Below are 25,457 nucleotides of genomic sequence, written 5' to 3'. Positions count from 1 at the left end.
CAGCGCAGCTCCGGGGTGGCCTGTCACCCTACGTCAATAGCGGAGGCCCCACGGCCCGGGTTTACTCCAACGCTGCTGACCTGCTGACGTAACTTTATCGTGCGGGGCGCAGACGGAAGAAAAAGGAGTAGGAGCGTGGGGCTGCATCAGACCCAGGGGAGTGCGGGCCTGGCGGCTTTGGCCAAGCAGGTAAGCATTGTCCTGCGGGGACTGCAGGAACCGTGGTCTCCGCGGAGGCGGGTGAGCGCCGGGCCAAGGCGGGAGGAGTGTGCGGGCCACCCAGCGGGGATGTGGCCGCAGGCCTAGTGGGGACGGGGGCCAGGCCTGGCGGGGGTCGGCGGGCCGGTGCAGGCGGGCGCAGACTGAGAGAGAGTGGGGTAGCTGGGCCGCCCTGAGCGCGCTGCAGGGCTCGCGCACGCGTCCATATGCTGGGGGGCGGCGACCTGAGGTTTACTGATGGCTCTAGGCCCCCCCAACCTCCGGGCAATCGCACGAGTAATGGGCTAGAAGAATCTGCAAGCCCCTTCTCAGCCCCAGAGTTCGGAAGCAGTTTCCACTGCACCTGGCTGACGATTGTGGTGTAATAGGTTTGTAACAGGCAGGGGCCTGTGTCTGCAGTTCGCAGTGGGCCCACCTGGGCATTCGGGAACGTCTCTGGAGCCTGGGATTAGCTCAAAAGAGCCTTTTGCAATATGCCATATGGTGTTTGATTTTTCTTTCTAGCACATTAGGTCACACCTGAATTCCCCACCCCCACCCCACGTACCTTACCTCGTCCCCTGTCATTATCTTCTGCCCTCTGAGGTGGTGAGATTTATCTTTGGGCCTTTGTCTTTGTGTAGGGGTGAGCCATGTACTGAGCATGTGTTGCTTGGGTGAAGTTTGTTGGGACTGAAGTTCAGTTTTCTGTCTACATCAGTAAGATAAGGGCTTTCTGTTTAGAATATGTAGAGAGGTTCTTGAGAAATGTCCAGAGGCAAAACGTGGAAACTTTTGCACCTGACGACATTGAGTCTAGACACAGTGTGCACAGTCGGACACACACACACACACACACACACACACACCCTTCCTTTGCTCCCAATGATTAGCTTTCTGCTTTTTGGGGAGTGATAAATTCTAGCAGGATGAACAGTCCATTGCAGTCAGGGAACTCAGTAGGAGACAAGTGGTACAGGGGAACAGGCCAGGTGGCCTGGTTGCTAGGTCAGTCCTCAACAAGTAAATTAATGGACCTTTCAGAGATTGCAGGTACCTTTGATAAAAGAAGGGTAAACAGTCTGCAAATATGTGTGTATCATATCCATCAGTGATAATTGACTTCTTTGTGCCTGTGATAGGTCCTGAAGAAAATAAAAGAAGAAAAGTTTGAGAGACATGTTAGTGCCTAAAAGACAGGAGGAGGAAGACTGATATGTATTGGTCATCTGTTACGATCAAGTACTTTCCATGCATTATCTCATTGTAACTATTACTGTCCCTCATTTAGCAACAAAGAAATTGAAGCTTAAGATTAAGTACCCTCCAGAAGGCACCAGCTTGCAAGCACAGAGCTTGAGCCCAAATCTGTTCACCTTCAAAGTGCATGTTCCCTGTCCTGTTTACCTGGCTGTCAGTGGTGAATTGGGAAAAGCCAATCTGGAGGATTAAATCCAACGTGGAAGGCTAGAGTTGCTGGGGAAGTTTTCATGAAGAGGTAGACCTGGAATTTAGTGTCACCATTGAATTTTTTTTTTTTTTTTTTTTTTTTACCCTTTGGCTCTTCATAAGTATTTTGGAGAATTCACACATAAATATTTATTTAGTAAATATTATTGAAGGAATTTATATAGAGGCAAATAGATCATGGGTTCATATCATACTTAAGGATTTTGTAGAAACCAGAAGTCAATAGAGATCACTTGACATTTTCAGTTGCCTATCAGATGCCATGTGTTTTATAGCAGATGTGTCCTGCACATCTCTCGCCCACTTCTGTGCCTTTGTACAGTATAAATTGTAGAGCAATGTGTGCCATTCCTTATTTTTTTTCACTATGAGACTAACTTCTGGTTTTCTGAGGCACATTTATTTGGAATACACCTCCCAGTCTATAGAGAACAAGTTAAAGGGGAGCCTACCAGCAAAGAAAGGGTTTTTCTTATCTTATGAAAACAGCAGTGTCCCCATAACATAACAAGTGCTGCTGCGATAATGAATGGCTTCTTTACCTTGTGCATGTAGGAAGGAGTTCCCTGTTTGTTTTTGTTGTTGCTGTTGCTTTTGTTTTGTTTTTAGAATTAAACTGTTTGAAGCCTCCAAGTTTGACCAGGGTGGGAAAATGCCCATAACCACCCTGTCCTCCATGCTGAAATTTCTAGTCATGTACTCATTCATCCTCATGAGATATGCTCAGTCATTTGAAATGTTAGCCAGTTGTAAGCATTGCTCCCCCATTCCCTTCCAGGGATGCAGTGTTGCTTTAGATTCCTGTGGGAAACAGGAAGAAAAATGTGGCTGCAGCCTCTGGCCTTTCATATCTTTTGTGGAGGACAAGAATTAAGCTGACATTTCAAATATGTGAATTTCCATCTTTGGTTGGGAGGTGATAGCAGGAGAGGTCTGTTCTAGGATGCTGGATTTGTTCATCTATTGGAGACCCCCCCCAACAGTGTAAGGATTGTAATGAAGATCTAGTATCAATATGTAAACATGTACCTTAAAGCTTTTTCATCACTCAAAATATTCATAGCCATAAATTGCTGTTTGCTTCTATGAAAACTAAGATGGCACTGGAAAAAGAAGGGCTAGGGCTTGGGAGGGAGCCATTTGTCTCTTCTTTCTTTTCTTTTCTCTAATACAGAAGAGATAGGAGTTACTCTAATGCAGAGGAGTTTAGAACATAAGGGTCAAATTTTTACTCGAAGAATATGGGAAAATGGAGGAAAATAAAATGAATTGTCTAGTATTTTTCATGATTTACTTTTTAAAAATTACATTCTACAGATACTTCATCTCTCAGACCATCTCTCAGCATGTTGAGTCAGGTTTACCGCTCTGGGTCCCAGTCCTTCAACCATCTCCTGCCCTGGGTCAAGTCCACAGCTGTCTCCAGATCTCGTATGTATCACTGATGAGTATGTGGGGGTATGGTGGTCCAAATGCTTTTCATACAAGTTTGTATTGTTTTTGTTGTTGTTGTTTTAATTTCAGTTGACTTTGTTACTGATTTAATCAGAGGAAACTTTGCTTTATGGTCACTTTATGCTTTGAATGTAGCTCTTGCTGCTCTGCCATTGCAACTTATTTTTTAAATGGATATGTTTCTTTCTCTTCCTCTCTCCCTGCCCCTCTCTAATCTCAGGAGAAATGGGATTACCTTTCTTCCCCATCCCGTGTAGATTGATATGTCCTTGAGTACCATACCCACTATAGGAATGAAGTAACCCAGACTTTGGGCATGGTACCAGAAGATCTCAGAAATGACTGTATCCCAAATTAACAAATGAATTACAGCTTCAACAGAGAACAGATGAAGAGTAGCCTTTGAATCACTTCTTTAAAAAGTTCTGCTCCCTGTTCCTGCTAACAGGCAGAATCACAGACTCTGGGACCGGAGTCCCCTGTGTTTCTCCTTTGCTAGCAAAGCAATAAAACTTTTTTCCTTTTTCTTAAAACTGTGTTCTCATTATTGGATTAGCATGAAGGACAAGAACCAAGCTTTCAGTAACAATGACACTGGTCTGTTTGGGAAATTTGGCTGTCTTTTCCTGATTTCTTGGAGAGTCAGGATGCAGAGCTTTAGTATCGGTGACTCCATTTTGATTTTTAGTCTGGTTTGTTGTAGTCCAGTGCAGGAGCTTAATCCAAAATAATGTCTTCTGTAATTTTTTATTTTTTTTAGTTGTAGATGGACACAATACCTTTATTTTGTTTATTTATTTATTTTTATGTGGTGCTGAGGATTGAACCCAGTGCCTCACATATGCTAGGCAAGCACTCTACCACTGAGCCACAGCCCCAGCCCCTGTAATTTTTATTTAACAAAGTTTTTACTACATTTATTTTATTGTTAAAGCATATTTTTTCATTTAATTTATAATTTAAAAAATAGCAGTACTGTTTTTTTTCATTTTTTATTTATTCATTTTTTTCAAAGACATAGGCAGGTTTATTTAGGAAAGTAGAGAGACACATTCAAGGAAGAACGGGGGCAGTCTCAAAAGAGAGGCACTTTTGGGGTAAAGCAAGGAATATGCACTCAAGGGAGGACAGGGACTATCTGTAGAGGGAGACACAGCCACTTTTTCTTTTTGAAGTATTGCTTTTTAATATGGAAAACATAAAAAAGCTCAAGGAAAAAGAATTCATAATGCCACTGCCCTAAGAGAACCATAGTTAACATTTTGGTAAAGTCTCTGTTTTTTCTTCTGTGCCATGCTGGAAATCAATCCAAGACCTCACAAGTGCTAGGCAAGTGGTCTACCACTGAGCTATACAGCCAGTTCTGGGAAAGTTTTTATAATACATTTTTACTTTCTCTCTCCCCACCCACACACATATTTAACATTTTTTTTTGTATGCAATTGATTCCAAAAATAGTATTTAGCAGTCTGCTTTTTATAGTTAGATAAAAGGTATTTTCCCATATCAATAAAATATCTTATATAAGTTAATCTCTACTGGCTGTAGATTATTCCATGGTATAGTTTTTTAAAAATGACAACATCTTAAATTCTGATGATTAAGTGTTATGTTAATTACAAAAAATTTAGAAAGTGCAAAGCATTTAAAATTATAAATTTTTTGCTAACCATAAATTCATATTATGGAAATATCCATTATTAATATTTAGGAATATTAAGTTCCAGACTATCTATTTATAGACACACACTGTTTTAAATGTGATTGGCATGCTGTTTTTGACTTCTTTTCCTTTTAATATTTTTAACAATGAATGTCTTTTTCTTTAATTTGTTTTAATTAGTTTTTAATATTATCAGTGTATCACACTCTAACCATTCACCCATTAAAGGACATCTAGATTTTTATTTTGGGGGGAGGGGGTACCATTTTGAATAAGGCTGCTTTGAAAATTTGTGTACAGGATTTTGTGTGAACATAGTTTTCATTTCTCTGGGATAAATGCCCAAAAGTCTGCACTTTTTGGGTGTGATGGTAGTTGGATGTTTAGTTTTACCAAAAACTGCCAAACTGTTTTTGCAGTGTAACTGAACAATGGTTACATTGTTACATTCCCACTAGTAATATATGAGGGATCCACTAACATCAAAGCTATCATCCATCCATCAAAATGGCTAAGATAAAAGTGACAATATCAAATGCTGATGAAATGTAGATCTGGGTTTACATTTTATCAGCATTTGATATTGTGACTTTTATTTTAGCCATTTTGATGGATGGATGATGTTAGTTTTAACTTGCTTTCCCTAATGACTAATCTTTTCACATGATCTTTTCCCTAATCTTTTCACATGACCATTTACCTTCTCTGTGTCTTCTTCAGTGAAATGTTTTTTCATGTCTTGCTCATTTGTAAATGGATTTTTTTGGTTTTCTCCAATTGAATTTTGAGAATATTTTGTATCTTCTAGGTACTAGTCTTTTTTTTTTTAATTTTTTTTAGTTGTTGATGAACTTTATTGACTTTATTTTTTTATGTGGTGCTGAGGATCAAACCCAGTGCCTCATGCATGCTAGGCGAGCACGCTACCACTGAATCACAACCCTAGGTACTAGTCTTTTGTCACATATGTAGTTTATAAATATTTTGTCCCAGTTTATTAGCTTATCATTTCATTTTCTTAACAGGGTCTTTCACAGAAGAAAGTTTATTTTGATGAGGTTCAATTTTTCAATTTATGGATTATACTATTGGGGTCAAGTAAGTCTAAGAACACTCATATATAGGCCTAGGTTCTGAAAGTTTTCTCATCTGCTTTTTCTAAAAACTTTATAGTTTCACATTCTATATTTAAGTTTGTGATCCACTTGAGTTAATTTTTGTATCAGGTGTGAAGTTTAAGATCAAGGTTCATTTTTTAGCCTGCGGATATCCGGTTCTAGCATCACTTGTTTGAGGTCTGTGTTTGATGTTTTGAGATGGCTGCCTCTTTGATATCACCCAACCTGATGAGTAGTCCATCTCCAAGCCTCACTGCAAGATGACTTGCTCAGTATCATCTAGAAAATCTCAGTCTCCCATTCATATGAAGAGGAATATAAAGGTTAAAAGTTTAAAACATTAGAGCAGGCTTCCCACATGTGAAAACACTCTGCAGTGCATACAAATTATGTAACTTAGTGACTTAAAACAACAACTGGCTATTTAGGTCACAATTCTGTGGGTTAGCATTTTTGACTGGGCTCAGTTATCAGTGACTGTGCCGCCTCTTAGAATGGCTCAGGACTGATTGCTAGGGTCTTGGGAGGCTCCCATGGGGATGACAGGTCACCTCTGTTCCATGTCGTTTCCCACCTCCAGCAAGCTGTCCATCATCTTCACTTGATGTGTGTGGGTTCCCAAGAACATCATGTATGGATGCTACAAGGCCTCTTGAGGCTTAAGCTCAGAATTTATACTGAGCAGAACAAGTCACAGGGCCAGCCTAGACTCAAGGAGTGGGAAAGTAGATTCCACCTGTTGGTGTGAGAATCTACAAAGCATTGTGGCCACTTTTATAATCTGGTAATATTGATAAGTTACTCAATTTCTCTAGGCCAGTATTGATAAGTTACTCAATTTCTCTAGGCCTCCATTTCCTTTTTTATAAAATGGGAATAAGAACAACTAATAATGCATAAGAATTCAGTGAGATGTAATGATAATATCTAATACTTTCTTATAATGCAGCTGTATTAATATTAGCTATAGATTAATATTATCATATAACTATATTAATATTACTATGAAAGTATTAGATCCCTGTTTATGCATGAACTCATTTCACCCCCCATAACAACCTAATGAGAAAGGTAAAGTAGCAGCAAGTAAACAGAGGGGCTGTGATTCCAACTCAGACATTCTGGCTGCAGAGCCTACGTGTGTCCTTTTTACAGCCTCTACCTGTGTATAAGCTTAATCTTGACTGCTTAGCACAGTTCATGGTTTATAGTAAATGTTGATTTCAGTATTTTTGTTGTTGATACTATTCATCTCATTAGCCTCATTTATAGAACGAGGCACTTTTAAGATTTTTTATTGGTGCCTTATAATGATACATAATAGTGGGATTCAATATGCCATATTCATACATGCACATATCATAATTTGATCAATCTCTTTCCCTAGTATATTTCTTCTCCCTCCCTCTGATCTACTTGTTCTACTCTAATAATATCCCTTTTATTATTATTAATTAGTACATTATAATCATATGTGTGTGTGTATATATATATATATATATATATATATATATACACACACACACAATATTTATTGTTCTATATTCATACATGGACATAGCATAATTTGGCAGATTTCATTTTCCAGTACTTCCCCATGCTCTCTCCTCCTCCTTCCCTCCTGATCCCCTTTCTCCACTCTGTTGGTCTCCATTCTATTTTCATGAGATTCTTTTTTTATTCCTTTTCTTTCTCTTTCTCTCCCTCTCTCACATTATCTCTCTCCCTCTCTGACCCAACCACTCTCTAGCTTCCATTTGAGAGAAAATATTTGACCCGGGACTTTGTGAATCTGGCTTATTTCACTTATCATCGTGTTCTCCAGTTCTACCCATTTACAGTAAATGACATATTTCATCCTCCTTTATGGCTGAGTAAAGCTCTGTTGTGTATATAGACCACGTTTTCTTTATCCACACATCTGTTGATGGGCATCTGAGCTGGTGAAGGAGGCACTTTCTGATCTTGTCCCTAGATTTCTGGACCTTTATATCCATGGAAGGTAAACAGTGTTCAACAGGAAACCCAAGAGGCCCTGGGTCACATGAAGCTCTCCTTGATGCTAAGACTCCCTGGACTTGACTGAGTTTTTATCTGTTTGAAACCTTGCTGATAATTGTGACCCCTTCTTGAACCTTGTCATCCTCAATCTACTGTAATCCAGTTGCTGTAGCCAGAATGACCCTTGATTGCCTGGCACCAAGCTGTGCCAACTTCCTCTGTTGATAGAGGCTGTAGGTCAGAAGTCTCCTTCGTGCTAGCCTGTCTGCTAGATTCTGATTGGTTTCTGCCATTTGATCACCCCGGCTGACCTGCTGGCCACACCTGTGCACCTAATGTGCTCTAGGAGGCCTCCCCACCCATGTTTATACCCTTTCAGGATACAACAGCCCTGCAGTGGTCAGGAGAGACAAATAACCAATAGGCTTAGAACTCATAGCTGCCATAGAGGCACATGATACTTGATGGAGCTCTGAGCTCTGCAAACACCATATCGATGATCCTAGGTCTTGACCCCAGATTCAGATCCAAGGAAGTGAAGTCTCTTCCTTCACCACCCTTCTCTCTATCAGGTTGCTGAGGCCAAATCATCATGTGTACAACTTTTATGCCTTGATAGATAGATTGTTTGATCTTTCCCCTGTCCCTTAGAATAATATTCCTTAAGACTAAGACAGGTACCTATATTGATAACCTAATTTTAAGAAAAAGGTACCCTAAAAACACACTGGTCCTTTGTTTCCAGGGATGCCCCAGCAGGAAACCATAGTACATCGTGGTTCCAGCAAGGGTGCCAGAGCCCTGGTTCTATCCCAGAGGATCCCTACTAAGCAAGCAGCTTGTGCCAGAAACTCACCTGCAAGCCTATTGTGGAAAAAGTCGGATGGTATTTCTGGAATCCCCACAAACCTGAAATAGTTACTTTAAAAAAAATCATCATTTGCGGGCTGAGGTTGTGGCTCAGTGGTAGAGCGTGCCTCACATGTGTGAAGCACTGGGTTCAATTCTCAGCACCACATATAAATAAATGAATAAAATAAAGGTCCATCAACAACTAAAATTTTTTTTAAAAAAATCATTATTTAAGGGAAGGAAGAAAGGACTCTATACTACTTTGTTGAACGTGCTCTTTATTCTATTTGTGTGGAAGGAGCCTGGGGGAGAAGAAAATACAAGAATCTTCTAGGCTGTGAGAATGCGCTTCTGCCTGCTTTAATACTGTTGTTACAGCCTAGAGAACGAGGGTGGAAGCGAGGATATGGTTAGGGAAGCACTTAGTGGAGGCAGAGGCAGAGAAATTTGTCTGTAAATAATGGCTGATTCAAGTGAGGGTAATTACTCTGAATGGTCCAAACAGTGACTTGGGACAATTTTTTTTTTTAAAGTAATTCATTCAAATATTTATTTGTTGCCTATAATAGTGTGTAGAGAACTTAACTCTTTGTAAGGAATAAAGTTTAGTCCTGCCAAGAGAGAACCCATGTTGCCTATCTTGTTCTCTTCTTGCTGTCAGGGAGTTCCACTAAGGGAAGATCTGTTTGCTGTGGGACCCCACCCCTATCTACTGTCAGCATCTCCTCTCCTGCCCAGGCCCTGCTTTCCTGCCTAAGCACTCCTTCTGGCCAGTTAAATTAGGTGTGTGCCACGTGAAACTCACATAACAGCTCCAGCAGGATAGAAGTGCATGTCTCTGTCTTTTTCCTTGAGGGGAGGCTGGCAGCCCTAAGGAAGAAGGCCGTCCAGGGTTGCCAGAGCAGCTCTGTGGAGTCATTGGGGGTGTGCTTCTTTCCCCTGATTGCTTCACAGTTCTAATGTTCTCTTGTGGTCCCAAATGGATGTTTGTGATCCAACGTTCATACCCATGTTCCAAGCAGCAGGATGAATAAAGGGAAGTTCCTAGAAGTCCCACGTATCTCATAAGCCAGAATTTAGTTACATGCTTATATATAACTGAGAAAGAAAGACAGTCTTTTAACTGGTGGCACTGTGCCCAGCTGATACATGGGGAAGTGTTAATTTGAGAAACAGGAGTTGGGCCCATGAAAAATAGGGAAGGAGTTCTTGCCTGACATTCAACTTTTCTCTTTTCTACTTTTGGCTTTATGCAGATATCCTTTAGCAATCTTTTACAGTGTTACAAGAAAAAGAACCAGGATAAGATTGTTTAGGAGCAGATATCCAATGGGACAGAAAGAAATTATCTGACTACAACTTTGCTCTTTCTTGAGAAGCAGTGCTTCTTTTATCATTGTTACAGGCATCAGGATTCATGCTGTCATGTCAGAGAGAAAATTGTACGTGGATTAGTTATGATATTTTTTTATTATTCATACTGATTACCAAATCTTTAATGTCTTTTGATATTCAGACTCTCCCTCTTTTTATAATGGTGTGGTTTCTTCAGAAGCACATATTTTTCTGATTATGAAAGCAATGCATTTTTATTGCATAAATTTGAAAAACATAAGAAAGGATGAAGGAAGAAATTTTAAATCTCCCATAATCCCACCAGAAATAAAATATTAATATTTTGACTTATTTGTCCTTTTCTGTACATTTAGACATATATACATGAAACCCATATATCATGAGCACTTTTAAAAAATTCTAAATATGTTAATCTTTCTCCCCTTTTCTTTGGACATTTACTCTGGTTTTTCCTATCCATTCTGATGAACAGCTTCTGACACAGCTCTTTGTTTTCACATCTCTGACTTATTCCTTAGAATAAATTTATGAACATGGAATTTCTAGATCAGAAGATTGAGCCTTCTTTTTTTTTAAATTTTTAATATTTATTCTTCAGTCTTCGGCAGACACAACATCTTTGTTTGTATGTGGTGCTGAGGATCGAACCCGGGCCGCACGCACACCAGGCGAGCGCGCCACCGCTTGAGCCACATCCCGAGCCCAGATTGAACCTTCTTAAGACTTTTGTTGTGTTCTATCAATGTTTCTTCGGGAAGATTGTTTCATTTATACTAGTCATCAGCAGTGTTTGCCTGTGACCTGTGTACTGAGTGTAAACTCCATACAGCACTACACTGAGAACATGCTAGATATATTTTTGGCATACTGGTTTCACTCAGTAATGATAAAGCTACTTTTTAGTGGCTCAACTGGTTAATACTACGTGCCCTCTTTTTCTTGAAAAATTATTCTGTGTCTTTCTTTTTGTCTTGCATTTGACTTTTTTCGGGGGCTGCAGATCGTGTCCAGCCTTCAGCCATCAGACATGTTCGTTATTGGAGCAACATCCCCTTTATCACTGTACCCCTCAGTCGTACCCATGGCAAGTCTTTTGCCCACCGCAGTGAGCTGAAGCATGCCAAGAGAATCGTGGTGAAACTCGGCAGTGCCGTGGTGACCCGAGGGGATGAGTGTGGCCTGGCACTGGGGCGCCTTGCGTCTATTGTTGAGCAGGTAATTGCCAAGGTGGAAAATTCTGCTGAACCAAAATAGGGTCTTAAAGTTGTTGGTTCCACTATAACGACTTGTCTCAAAACTCTCTTTTCTGGCGGTATAGATGCCAGCAGGAGATAGCATCCCAGGGCAAGAAAGGAGAAGACAAGGAATAGAGTTGATGTTATGCATTTCATCCTCCAGGCTTCTTAGAGAAGGAGCTCTGTGTGAGAGAGATTCTTAATCCTGGCTATGTGTTGGAATCATCTGAGGAGCCTGGAGGGGCCTGGGTTTCACTCCCAACCCTTTGATAAGTATCTCGAGTGGAGTGCATGCATCTGTTTTTAAAGTTTCCCAGGTGACTCTGATATATATTCAGGATTGAGAATCCCAGTGGACATGTATAAATAAATACTGAGCTTCCTTTTTTTGTTTTGCTGGTTTGAGGTAAAAAACAGTCATCCAGACATCCCAGAGATAAGCTAGACCTCTTCTCTAGCTGCAATGCCTCTCTGTGCTCCAAAATCATATTTTCACTTTTTAAAAAACATCTTTCCTGTTGGGCACCATGGCACACACCTATAATCTCAGTGGCTTGGGAGGCTGAGGCAGGAGGATTACTGGTTCAAAGCCAGCCTCAGCAACTTAGCAAGGTCCTAAGCAACTCAGTGAAACCCTGTCTCTAAAACATAAAAAAGGGCCAGGGATATGGCTCAGTGGTTAAGTGCCCCAATACAAAACAACAACAACAAAATCTTTCCTGAGGAATTGGTATTAGGAAACTGTGGAATTGATATTAGGAAACTGCTAACCTAAAACTTGATGGAATTTTCTTATATTTGCTGTACCAGGAAGTTATCAAAAGTGCTACCTGGATTGAGTCCATCAGATCAGTTCATTTTAACAAATATTTATCAACAAATATATTAGTCCATTTTATGCTGATATAACAAAATACCACAGATCAGATCATTTATAATACACAAATTTATTTGGCCAGTGGTCCTGGAGGCTGGGAAGTCTTAAGGTCAGGGGACAACATCTGGGAGGGTTTGTTGCTGCATTGTTTTATGGTGGAAGGGCAAAGAGAGCAAGAAATTGAACATGCCGCTTCAAGCCCTTTAATAATTGCGTTAATCCATTCGTGGTGTTGGAACATTTCGTGACTCCCAACACTGTTGCATAGAGTTTCCACAGCATATGCTTTGGGGAGCGGGGGGGAACATTCAAGTCATAACAAGGAACTACATTGAGGCTCTGTTATGTCTCTGGCCCAGGGAAGCCAGAACCGGGACTCCCCAAACAGTTCCATAGTAGTTCAAGGCAGTAAATATCCAAATGAGTGAACCCGAATAACAGTGAGTGGCAGGTCCAGAGATGGGAAAGTCAGATGAGAGTGTGGTTGTTGTTGGGGCTTCTTACAAGGCACTCAGCGTGAGCCTTGATGGCTGGTCGAGTTTGTGCCAATGAAGGGGAAAAGTTCCACACTGCTGAATGCACAGTGTGACTGGTGTCCCTGGGGTTTTATAGCCTCATGGTTCTGTGGAAGAGAAACTCTCTAAAAGTGGATTCCAGGTGGAAGACAGAGAGGGACCAGGGAAGAGGTGAGCTTAGAAGTATGGATGGTGGGTTCTTCAAGGGGAATGGAAAATATAGGTCAGTCATTCCAATAGGCAGGGCTCTGGAGTAAGTAGGGGAGTTTGGGTTCGGTCTCAAAAGCAGATTGAAGATTTTGAGCAGAGAAGAAACTTGATGAAAATGATAAAGGTTTACTTAGGCTATCAGTTCCCCTTTTAGGGTCACCTAGGACCTCATGGAAGCACTCTAGCAATCAGGACAGTGCCTGGTATGGAGAGTCAATTCTTTAGTCCAAATCATCCAATCATGTTAGATGGACTCAGGAGCCAATTTAAGGTGGCTTCCATTGGCCAAAGAGGGGATAGTTTGAACTTCAAAAATGGTAATTTATGTAATACAATGAAATATTTTTTAAAAGTTTATACTTTAAAAATTTATTTGTCATCTTTAGAGGGTGCTAGAGAACTTACTGAGTATTTTGAAAATAGGTAAGTACAGGGAAAGTCACACATGTGTCCTGCTTTTCATCAACAAACTACCTCAAGGTAACTAAATACCTGATTAAAGAGTTTCCTTTTATGAAAATATTCCAGCCCATGAATGAAAAAGAAATGGTTGGATTATAATATCAACATTTTGCAAACCCAAATGAAATAAAGGATCTTGGCAATGATCAGTAACAGCTGCTAAAAAGAGAGACACCCAGGCCTTATGTATATCCCCTTGATGTCTGTGTACACCTCAGTCCAAAGAGAATTAACTGAAAAAGGAGGGTAGGGTCTATACCTAACAGCAGTCTACAAGAGCTACAGCTCAAATTTTTATTTTTATTTTTTAATTTTTTTGCTTTTGATACTAGGAATTGAACCCAGGGGCACTTTGCCACTGAGCCACGACCCAGCCCTTTTTATTTTTATTTTGAGACAGGGTCTAAGTTGTTGAAGCTGGCTCTAACTTAGGATTCTCAGCCTTCCAAGGCACTGGGATTACAGGCCAGCTCAGAGCTCAGTGTTAAACAATACCATATGGACACAACTAGGAAAATGTAGGCTGGGAAGTCCTAAAGCGTGAGCAACTCAGTTTAATAAAAAGCTATGAAAGGGAGAAAATGACAGAGGGGAACCTCTGAACTAAGTCAAGAGGCATTTTACCTTCCTGCAATGTATGGGCTTAATTTGCATTTTAGTTTGAGCAAGCTAAAAAAAAAAAAAAGTTGGGGAAATGCGAACACTGACTATTTGATATGAAGGAATTCATTAAAATGTTTTAGATGGTGGTAATAGTTTTATATGCATTCCCTGTCTTTTGATGACTACTACAAAGACATTTACAGAAATAACGTGTAGGGCCTGGGATTTTTATTAATACAGTGGTGGGAGTATAGAGACGTTATTGGAGAGTAGAAAATTGGTCATGGGAGGTAGTTATTAAAACTGAGTGTTGGAACATAATACCATTGTTACCGCTTGGATTAAATATGAAATTTTCTAAAGTTAAAAACTTAATATTTTAAATCATGATTTGTTCCAGCTCTCAGTGAGTTCCTGAAACAGGCAAGAAGGTTGGAGCATTAGGACTAATGGACAAGTTCGAAGTAGAAGTATTGACTCTGTTGCCTCTTGAGTTTTTGTGTCTTTCATGTGGTTCTATCCTAGGTAGGACACAAAGAGGCCACAACTGGTTTTAGGCCGATTGCAGAGTAGGGTAAGCATCTGCTGTTAGCGTATGCAGGGGTGACCCACAGAGATCAGATGTGCTCCAAGCATCACCACATCTCTCCAGGTCTAGCCTTGGAATCTGAGAAGGTTCTACATTGCAGTCGATCGCTCCAGACTTCTGTTCTGGGCCTTATCTCCTGCAGTAAGTAGGCCTTCTGCATTACAGACTCCCTGCAGATCTCAAGTCCTGTAGATGCCAAACCTGGATACATACCAGAATCCCCTTATAATGAATCTGTCATTTCTGTCTGCCATATACTAACCAGAAATTCAAAGCAGCATGTAGGAATCTGATTTTAGCCAGCAACTTGTGTGGTTTTTCCAGAGCCAGGCCAGTGCATTGGGATCCACTCTCATCCACCCTCCCTGGATATCTCTTGAAGAAAGGAGAAAGTACAGTGACTTGTGTTTTTTCCATCTTCAATGCCAGGTATCAGTGCTGCAGAATCAGGGCCGAGAGATGATATTGGTAACCAGTGGAGCCGTAGCCTTTGGCAAGCAGCGCTTACGTCATGAGATCCTTTTGTCTCAAAGTGTGCGGCAGGCCCTCCACTCAGGGCAGAACCAGCTGAAAGAGATGGTGAGCGCTGCTTCCCCAACCCAGTAACCTGAGTCCTCAGGTCTTCTTCCCTCATTCCCAGTCACACCTTGTCTAAATCATATGTTACAGGCAATTCCAGTCTTAGAGGCACGAGCCTGTGCAGCTGCGGGTCAGAGTGGGCTGATGGCCTTGTATGAGGCCATGTTTACCCAGTACAGCATCTGCGCTGCCCAGGTAAGAGGCTGGGCTTCCCCAGGGGTGTGGGACTGTGAGGGTAATTCTTATAAAGCAAGGGGCTTATGAGCAGGGCTCTGAAGCCAGTTGTCGTGGTAATGTGAGCTTCACTTGCTTCCACCTGCTGCTTGGCACTTCTAGACAAAGTCTTTATGTCTGTGCCTTAATTTCCTTTTCTGAAAAATGAGGGTAACCAGTATATACTTGAGGGTGTTTGGAAGGAATCATTGAGAAACATATATAAAAGTATTTAGTGCCTGGAACATAATACATTCTCAATAAGTGTTAGTTCTTATTATCTAGAACTACTACAAATGCAAATATTTCTGAACACAGGAAAGTTGGGATACCTACATTGGCCTCTTTTACTTCAGATGGCTTCTCTTTGTGACTACTTGGCTTTTTTCTTGATTCTTTACTGATGCATAATAATTATACTTAATAGCGGGATTCATTTGTGACATATTTGTACTGGCATGTAATATAATTGGATCAATTTTATTCCCACAATCCTCCTCTCCTTCCTCTGCCTGACTGTCCTGTACCCTATTGTCCTCCCTTCTTTTTTCATAAGGTCCCTTTTTCATTTTTCTCTCTAGCTTCCACATATGAGAGAAAAATAAGACTGGTTGCCTTTTATAATAGATATCTGTTAGGCATTGAAGGTAAATAAATGCTGATCATTGGTTTGTCATTTGTTCATCAAATATTGAGCACCTATGGTACACCAAGCACTCTAATATGCATTGGGAATACTGTTATGAACAAATCAGACATGGTTCTAGTCCTCATGGGATGTTTAGTTATTTATTAATAATATTTAAATAGTAATAATAATAATACTTTTTTCTACATTATTTCAGAAAATTTTACCTAAATTACCTGATTGTTTTTTCAGTTTTACATTTAATCAACTTTACAGCTATACTCTAAAGAGAAACATTTAGCAGTAGTTGCTTCACAATACAATGGGGGGAAAATCTTAATCCCCAAATTATTTTAAAACTCCTATGCTGCCTATGATCCTACCATTTATAGGAATATAATTTTATACAGTTGATAGTATTATATATGCATTGTTTTGTTTTGCTTCTTTCCTATTGCTTTTTCTGATTCTCCATCATTTTCATAGTTGTCGTCCATGTTCTGATGTTATGCCAGTGTGTCCTTGAGTAAGTAACTTGAAACAGAAGGTTGTGGTCATGTTCTCCCCAGTCTAATGACAGTTTTAGTTTTCTGGCTTTTGTTTCTTTGAAACGGGGTCTTGCTATTTTGTCTGGCTGGTTTCAAATTTATGTGCTCAAATGGTCCTCCTGCACAGCTCCCCAAGTAGGAGAGGAAATAGGTCCAGGAGCTATACTTTGAGCTATTTTCTTTTTTTCCCAAAATTGATGCAAGAGTTTGTTTTTGTCCTGCTTTGTTTAAAATGACAGCCTTGAAAGTCACTGAGTATCAGTTATTGCATTAATATTGAGGTGCAAGAACTCTACTCCCTCCAATTTCTAAGCGCTAGTTCCTGGGCCGCCTCACTCATGCTTTTGCCCAACCCCCCCCCCACCACCACCTCACAGTCTTAGCAATTGTTGCCCTTTGCACTTTATCCTGTGGTTTCTTATTTTCTTTATTAATCCTATATTAAAGACCATTATTAGTGGCTTTGAAAATATGCAGCAAGTTATTTCCCAGGTTAAGGCTTAAACAAGTACGATTGCAATGACTTATTTTTTCTTTGTAGAAATAAAACCAGGTTACACCTCAATGATTGCCCTGGTTGAAAAGCACAGATTGTTCCTGTCGGGCTTTCTTCTACCTTTGCAGTCAGATCCCTAGCCCCTGTCTGTGAAACTGTTTGACAGGTATTTTCCCTGGACCCTTAGACCTCCTCTCACACATGTTTATTTTTTGTAGTTGATTTTTCACCAAAATGTCTAGAATGTATATGTTCAGCTTTGACCCAGTTCTGTTTCCTACATAACTAAACTTTTCTGAAAAGGAATTTATGATCTTTCCTTATAAATACCTGCTGCATTCTACCTTCCCCCAAGCAATCTCACCCCACCCCACCCCCACTATCCCCAGTGGTGAGAGGATTGACTCCTGGGCCTCACACACACTAGGCAGTTGCTCCATACTAAGCTTCATCCCTAGCCTTTTTTTATTTCTCACTAACTTGCTGAGGCTGGCCTCAGACTTTCGGTCCTTCTGCCTCATCCTCCTGAGTCGCTTGGGTTACAGTTGTGTGTACCTAGCTTTATCATTAGTGCAAGGCCTGACATTTCAGAGGTGCTCAGCAAATTTTTTGTCAAGTGAATGAGTAAATTGTTTCCCTTAGTCACATACCACTCATTCTTTATCGCCTACACTTTACTTGTCATTGAGCTGCTGCTTTGTTGAGTTCTTCTCAGTTATCATGCCAGGGCCCTGGGGCCATCTGACCATTTCTGTACCCTCCTTGCTGTCTGCCTTCAGCCTTTCCTACTTCATCCTGCCTTATGTAGCAAGGGCCCTCTCCCTTAAATATTAGAGGGATTGTATTAAAACATTTATTCTTGAGCCTCAGGATTTGCTACTATTTAGATTCTTGCTGTCTTCCTCATTCACCTTTCTCTCCTGATAAACATTCCCTGATACCCTTGATGCCAGCTTTCCACTCAACCGGTGAGTGCCTTACGCCGACCCTGTCCCCTGCACTGACCCTATTCCCTGCACTAAGTTGTGTCTTGCTTCTCTGTCATCATTTTTTAAAATATTTTTTTAGTTGTAGATGGACACAATATTTTTATCTTATTATTTATTTTTATGTGGTGCTGAGGATCTAACCCAGTGCCTCACATGTGCCAGGCAGGCGCTCTACCACTGAGCCACAACCCCAGCCCCTCCTCTGTCATCTTGTAACTGAAGACTCACCTCCATAAACCTCTCAAACTAATCCCACATACTCAAACACAGACTTTCTTAACTCCTGTAATGTTCTCACTTAGAGCAACATATCCTGTTCTATTTGGTCTAATACGTTTTTCAGAGCTGGGTAAACCATTCATTTACTCATTCACAATTAGGTAAATGACTTCTGTGGCCAGGCCCTAAATAAGATGCTAGGATACAGAGATATTTCAAAATTTAATGGATAATCATTACCCATCCCATATCCTCGTAGATTCATAAATGTTCCTAATTTTGTAAATGGATGAGATTTGGTAGCATCCTTAAATCTTACAGGTGATTGTAACTTCTTTTGCTCTCTAAAATATCGACTGCGCACCCTGAGGTGTGTGTTTCATTCTAATCTGTATGGTGTCCCCGACTCTTAGTATCTTTTTAAATGCCATTCCTGGGAAGTTCATCATACTCTTCCCTGCTGCATTTTTTAAAAAATGTACTTAATCCCTTTAATCTATTTAATCCTTAGATTTTAGTGACCAACTTGGATTTCCATGATGAGCAAAAACGCCGGAACCTCAATGGGACCCTTCACGAGCTCCTCCGGATGAATATCGTCCCCATTGTCAACACAAATGATGCTGTTGTCCCCCCAGCTGAACCCAACAGTGATCTCCAGGGGGTAAATGTGGGTAGAGTATTCCTAAGGGTTAAGCATGCTGAAGACACTAATGCATGCTATGCTGCATGGACTAACACTACCAGTTTGGCTTGAGCAAGATGGCAGAAGTGGGAGAGAAGCTGGCATCGCAGAGCAATAGCTGCAAAAGCCAGGGTGAGGTGCTGTAGAGACTTAGATGGTACTGTGAGCATGGCTTCTGTATTTCCGTGGCTAGAAGTCTGCATGTGTGGAAAAGGGGTCACCAGTAGGTATTGTGTTTTGCAGACAAAGGGGCCTGCAAGAACTGTCACCTGTGTATCTGGGGTCATTGGTTTTGCCTGCCAGAGCCTTGCTGGATGCTTTTGTGAATTTCTTTTTGGACTGTATGGCTTACTCACTCATGACTTTCCTCCTTGCATTCTAGGTTATTAGTGTTAAAGATAATGATAGCCTGGCCGCCCGCCTGGCTGTGGAAATGAAAACTGACCTGTTGATTGTTCTTTCAGATGTAGAAGGTACACAGCGATGCCATTGTCTTTTATCTGCATGTGGGAGCAATGAGTTTTCCTCCTTGTTGGAGTCCTTCTGATCTTTTTATTTTCACTATGGGCCATTATTTTCTGAGCCATATGGTCTAACAAAGGGATTTTATGACTCAAAAGAGGGTGGGCAAGTTTGGGAGATACAGTTTGAGTGCTGAAATACTATTTCCAGGTGCTTTCAGTTTCCCTTTTTTATAACAGCTTTATAGAAATGTAATTCACATAACAGACAGTTCACCTGTTTAAATTTTGCAGTTCAACACCTTCGTTATATTCACACAGTTGTGCAGTCATCACCACAATCAATTGTAGAATATATTCATCACCCCGACAAGAAACCTCACACCCATCTGCAGTCACCCCCACCTCCCCACCACTTCCTTCCACACTCTCAAGCCCTAGACAAACTCCAGTCTACTTTCTGTCTCTGAATTTATCTGTTATTAACACTCTATATAAATGGAATCATACACTGTGTGGTCCTTTGTGGTGGCTTCTTTCACTGAGCATAATGTTTTCAAGGTTCATTCATGTTGTAGTATCATGTTAATTCACTTTCCATCACTGTGACAAAATTCCGGAGAAAATCAACTTAAAGAAGGAAAGATTTATTTTGGCTCATAGTCTCAGAGAATTCAGTCCATGTTTGATTGCCTCTATTGCTTTTAGGCTTGTGGCAAGGGAGAACAACATGGTGGGGAACATTGGTGGAACAAAGCTATTCACTTCATTCTGATGAGGAACCAGAGTGAGGAAAGAAGGGGCCAGAGATGAGAGATACCTTTCAAGTGCATGCAGTGACCCACTTTCTATAACTAGGCCCCACCTCCTAACGTTTCTGCCATCTTCTAATGGCTCTTTAAGTTATCAGTTCATAAGTGGACTAATCCATTCATGAGGTCAGAATTCTCATGAGTCTGTCATTTCTCAGAGGCCCCACCTCTTCACAATGCTGCATTAGGGTCCAAGCCTTCAATACATGAGCTCTGGGGGACATTTAAGATCTAAGCCTTAACAAGTATGAATTAATCAGACATAACTTTCCTAGCCTTGCATTTGAATATACAACCTGGGTAACACCACATGATGTACAAACCACAAGAATAGGATCCTAATTAGAATAAGTTATGCTTCATGTGTTTATAATATACCAAAATACATTCTACTGTCATGTATAGCTTAAAAAAAATAAATAAATAAAAAATTAAGTTCGAATCAGTTAAATAGTATACCCAAGTCATACAGCAAGTGTTTGGCTAAGGTCAGTTTCCAATGTAAGTTTATACTGTTGGAAAATCTTGCACCCTTCTCTCCTTTACTACCTGGAAAGGTAAAGGATGAGAGTTTATGAGGTCATTATGAACCAGTTTGAACTCGACTGTAGTAAACTGTTCTGATGCAGCTTCAAATATCTCCAGACTTACTGTTAATGAATCTAATTGACTGTCCATCAAATGTTGATTCTTAAAATAATGTCAGAATTTTAAATATGCTGTTGGTGAGGTCAAGAGGCTGCTGCAAGGGAGAGAAAGGAGTGGGCACAATTCCAGAATAGTAGGAGCTCCTCCGTGCCTGGTTCATTTGTCTTAGAACTGTCCAGTCTTTCCCATACTGTTACATGAAACCTAACAGCCAGCCTCACAGTCCTAGCCTGTTATCTCATAGCACTGTAGTTTTTGGAAGAACCCAGCTTGGGATCCTAAAGAGCCATGGGGTGGCAGCTGAGCTAACAGGCTGTGCAGGCTTACTCTTCTTTTTCCTGTATTTGCTGCTTTTGCTTTACACTGCTTTGTTCTATGCTGGACACTGATTTCCTCACTCCCCCAGAAAGGTTGTATATATAACAGGGTTGTATTATATATCTGGGATAAACGAGGGGAGAGGTATACCATGACACAGAAAAAGCAGTGATTTAGAGTCCAAATGTCACTACCTGAAGTCTCTTTTGCCCTCAGCCATGGGCACTGCCTTCCTACCCTTGTCCCCCTAGGTCCTGAGTTGACTTCGTTTTCTCCCCACCTTTTTTTTTTTTTCTTCCAAGGCTAGTACCCCTTTTCAAATTGTGGGAGTTTTTAACCTTGCATTGGATATGTGTAACCTTTCACATAACTAGTTTATGTCACCTTACTCAATTACATATGGAGACATATGTTTTATGGTGATAAATCCAGAGTGAATGCTGAGAGTCATGAGCTCTCTTTCTGACTCAATCCAACCTCAAAAACTACTCACTCATAAAATGGGGAGGATAAATTAGTGCCTGTTTCAGAGGATACAATTAGAGTTAATGAGTTCCTGTTTCACATTTCTTCCTGCTTGGAAACGGTCATGTTAAATAGTGTATAGCTGCCACACTGTTTCTGAAGGAGCCCCTCTTCTTTTTCAGTTATGTCCTTGAGGTATAGCATGATAAAAATAGCGATGGCAGAGGTGAAGACACTTCCTAATGGAGTCTGAGCAGGGCCAATAAATTGTGTGCCAAGGGTACAAGAAAGCACAGTAGTTTTCTAGACTAATAGCTAGTGCTGGGAGGCCTGTCTGGGGGACACACACTTCCATCAAAGCAGTATTATTGACTCTTGTCCACTTTTTAGGCCTCTTTGACAGCCCCCCAGGGTCAGATGATGCAAAGCTCATTGATATATTTTATCCTGGAGACCAGCAATCTGTGACATTTGGAACCAAGTCTAGAGTAGGGATGGGCGGCATGGAAGCCAAGGTAAGAATCGGGCCTTAACACTCTACAGCATTTTTGTTTGTTTTGGGTACCAGGGATGGAACCCAGGGACACTCCACCACTAAGCCACATTCCCAGCCCTATTCTGTATTTTATTTAGAGACAGGGTCTCACTGAGTTTTTTGGCGCCTTGCTTTTTGATAAGACTGGCTTTGAACTCATGATCCTCCTGCCTCAGCCTCCCAAGCCTCTGGGATTACAGCAGGCGTGCACCACCATGCCTAGCTGTCAACAGCAATTGTAAAGCCAAAACAGTATTTTTTCTTTATAATTTTAAAATTATTTGAAGGCTAATGGTTCAGATACCAGACACATACACATAAATACGCATTTATCGCTGGGAGCTGTGGCTCACACATATATCCCAGCAACTTAGGAAGCTGAGGCAGGAGGAGCACAAGTTTGAAGCCAACATCAACAGCTTAGCAAGACCCTGCCTCAAAATAAAAAAATTTCTTAAAAAGGGCTGAGGACATGACTCAGTGAAAGAGTGCCCTTGGGTTCATTACCCAGTACTACAAAAAAAATTTTTTTTCATTTATCTGAATATGAATAAATAGATAATGAGTGTTGTATACCTATGTTTAATCATGTCTATATGCATCTTTTTTTATTAAGATTTTATAAACATTGGGCTGGGGTTGTGGCTCAGAGGTAGAGTGCATGCCTAGCATGCGTGAGGCACTGGGTTCGATCCTCAGCACCACATAAAATAAAAAATAAAGATATTGTGTTCACCTATAACCAAAAAATAATTTTTAAAAAAAGATTATGTAAACAGTGTGTTCATATTGTAAACTCCTTGAAGGCAGGGCCTATATGATTGTCCCAATTCATAAATCTTCTACTATTATCATCTCAAATATATTTTAGTGTTATTTTTCAAAATTTTTCTCTTCCATTAACTGTTCTAAGAAGTTATGCCATAAAGGCACAGCATCATATGTAGCAATGACAGAGATAAGGACAAGAGCCTGTTTGCAAAAAGTAACTCTGGTCAAATTGCTGGCTGTGCACTGAGCTGTTGCTAAGTTGAGGCATAAGAAGTTAAAACCCAGAAGTTACCAGTCCACTACCAGAGAGTCACAAAGACAGAATGTTCTTAAAACAAAGAATAGGTTACTACTTCTTCAGACAACATGTGCCAGGACTGGGCTGGGGAGAGAACATGGGCAGCATGTGTTTCCAGAGGTTCTGAGCTATTGATAACATTCCTGCGTTTACTTAAGTTGCTCAGTGTCAAATTGTGTTTGATATATTTTTATAAGCTTAAAGTGAATGTGGTAGGTCTGAATTTTATCTTTGGATCTAACCTGTCCCATTAGGTGAAAGCAGCCCTCTGGGCTTTGCAAGGTGGCACTTCTGTTGTTATTGCCAATGGAACCCACCCCAAAGTGTCTGGACATGTCATCACAGACATCGTGGAGGGAAAGAAAGTTGGCACCTTTTTTTCAGAAGTAAAGCCTGCAGGTAAGTAGTTCTTTATAAGGTCCTGAAGCCAGTAGATGGTAGCTAGTGACACCCCAGCTGAGATGAGACTGAAGTGTAGTCTATCACTCTAGGACTACAGATCACAAAATCACATAATCAGTGTGCTAATATTATAAAATCTGCTATTGTCTTAAACACTTTTTGCAAAATTGGGTTTTGCTGTTTTTTTGTAAAATTCTATCTATCCTGCCTAGTTGGCTTCCTGTTCTCTCAAAAATCACTACGTTAAAGAATAAACACTTCCGTTTTTTCAAGAAACATGTGCTAGTCCTGCAGTGGATGTCAGGTAATAACAAGCACTAGAGATGCAAAGATGCATAAGATATGGCATGTGCTCTCCAGTGTTCACATTGGGTAGAATTACCTTATAATCTGCACTCACCAATACAAACACATGAGAAAATAAAAAGCCAAAATGGAATTGGAAGGAACTCTAGAATACCTAAAGCATGTTGTCTACCCCAGAAATATAGGCAAGTTCCTGTGTCTATACCAGAGTTACTTTGGCATATTCCTTTGCCCTTTTATTGGTCATGGTGATCCCACATGTGAAGCAAGCACACCAGGACACCAGGCTTTCCTTCTGCATGTGATGAGTCTGTGCACATGTTGGGAAAGTGAGAACCAAGCTGACCGCAATCTGATGTTTGCACGTGTTCTTATAGGCCCGACCGTTGAGCAGCAGGGCGAAATGGCTCGATCTGGAGGAAGGATGTTGGCCACATTAGAACCTGAGCAGGTAGTATCCTCAGCTGATGGCTTTGTTAGTTTTTCAGAGTGAGTCTTGCTGTACTGTTTGCACAACAGTCAAGCTTGATGACCCCCCTGTATTCCTAGTGTCCATGTAGTTTTCCAAAGTGTAAGTCTGATTCAGATTCACTCTGCCTTTTTTCTTTAAATTTATTTTCCCTTTTGTGTTTTGTTGGCTGAGGCCTAGGGTAGCTTTACATCATTATGATGTTTTGATTGAAAGCATGAAAATGAGACATGGGGATGGTCACATAATAGGCAGGAAAATGTAGGAAAGTTCTCCATACCCATTCCCAATCACCAACCTTACCTAGGAGATGGAAGCTTGAGACTGCTCCATAGTTGGCGCCCTGCCCAGTCTACATGAATCAGGCCTGAATGAATCACAGTAGCACACTGAGGCTGGACATGGCAAGGCAGACAGGTACAAGCCCAGGCCGGCTCCCTAGGACTATATTATTGAGGATGGTTTTGAGAGTGATATATGTAAGTTTCTTCTGGGAAACATGTTGACCTGAGAAAGGAGAATTTAAAATAATTACAAGTACAAAACAGAAAGCAAAGGAGGAGCCTAGTTTCTCTCTGAAACCACTTTCCTCAATTCTCAGTGATCACCACATTTGCCACATCTCCCAGTCTGGTAGGCAAAGATTGGAATCTCTTCAAGCACCTAGGACTGGAGTTTTTCCCCCTTCAACTTATTACATCAAATAACAAGAAAGAAAAGCCAGCCAGGCATGGTGGTGCACGCTATAATCCCAGTGGCTCAGGAGGCTGAGGCAAGAGGATCACAAGTTCCAGACTAGCTCCAGCAACTCAGCAAGGCCCTAAGCAACTTAGTGAGACCCTGTCTAAAAATAAACAAAAAGGGGCAGGGGCTTGGTTAAACGCCTCTGTTCAATCCCTAGTACCAAAAAAGAAAAGAAAAAAGCCAGATATGAAAAATTACCTGGGAAGTAAACTATCTAGTGAAATTAAATCTGTAAAGATGTATCATCAGGACTGGGGTTGCGGCTCA

General features: G+C 40.8%; 1 protein-coding gene across 2 annotated transcripts in view; it reads left to right on the top strand.

The window, feature by feature from the left end:
- Aldh18a1 (aldehyde dehydrogenase 18 family member A1) overlaps positions 1-25,457 on the top strand; it is a 40,707-nt gene continuing 15,250 nt past the window's right edge. The window contains exons 1-10 of one of the 2 annotated variants that reach the window (XM_015494562.2): positions 1-189; positions 2,986-3,099; positions 11,114-11,328; positions 15,034-15,183; positions 15,274-15,378; positions 18,788-18,940; positions 19,344-19,434; positions 22,056-22,180; positions 23,524-23,668; positions 24,355-24,428. In XM_015494562.2, coding sequence (XP_015350048.1) covers positions 3,015-3,099; positions 11,114-11,328; positions 15,034-15,183; positions 15,274-15,378; positions 18,788-18,940; positions 19,344-19,434; positions 22,056-22,180; positions 23,524-23,668; positions 24,355-24,428 — 1,143 coding nt within the window. In that variant the 5' untranslated portion in view covers positions 1-189; positions 2,986-3,014. Of the gene's footprint in view, positions 190-2,985; positions 3,100-11,113; positions 11,329-15,033; positions 15,184-15,273; positions 15,379-18,787; positions 18,947-19,343; positions 19,435-22,055; positions 22,181-23,523; positions 23,669-24,354; positions 24,429-25,457 lie in introns of both variants that reach the window. The other variant, XM_015494561.2, reaches the window with a different exon arrangement.

This window comes from Marmota marmota, unplaced genomic scaffold (genome assembly GCF_001458135.2).
Source record: "Marmota marmota marmota unplaced genomic scaffold, marMar, whole genome shotgun sequence".
In the NCBI taxonomy this organism is placed as follows: domain Eukaryota; kingdom Metazoa; phylum Chordata; class Mammalia; order Rodentia; family Sciuridae; genus Marmota; species Marmota marmota.
The sequence above is the reverse complement of the archived record's forward strand: the minus strand, read 5'-3'. Positions and strand labels throughout refer to the sequence as shown.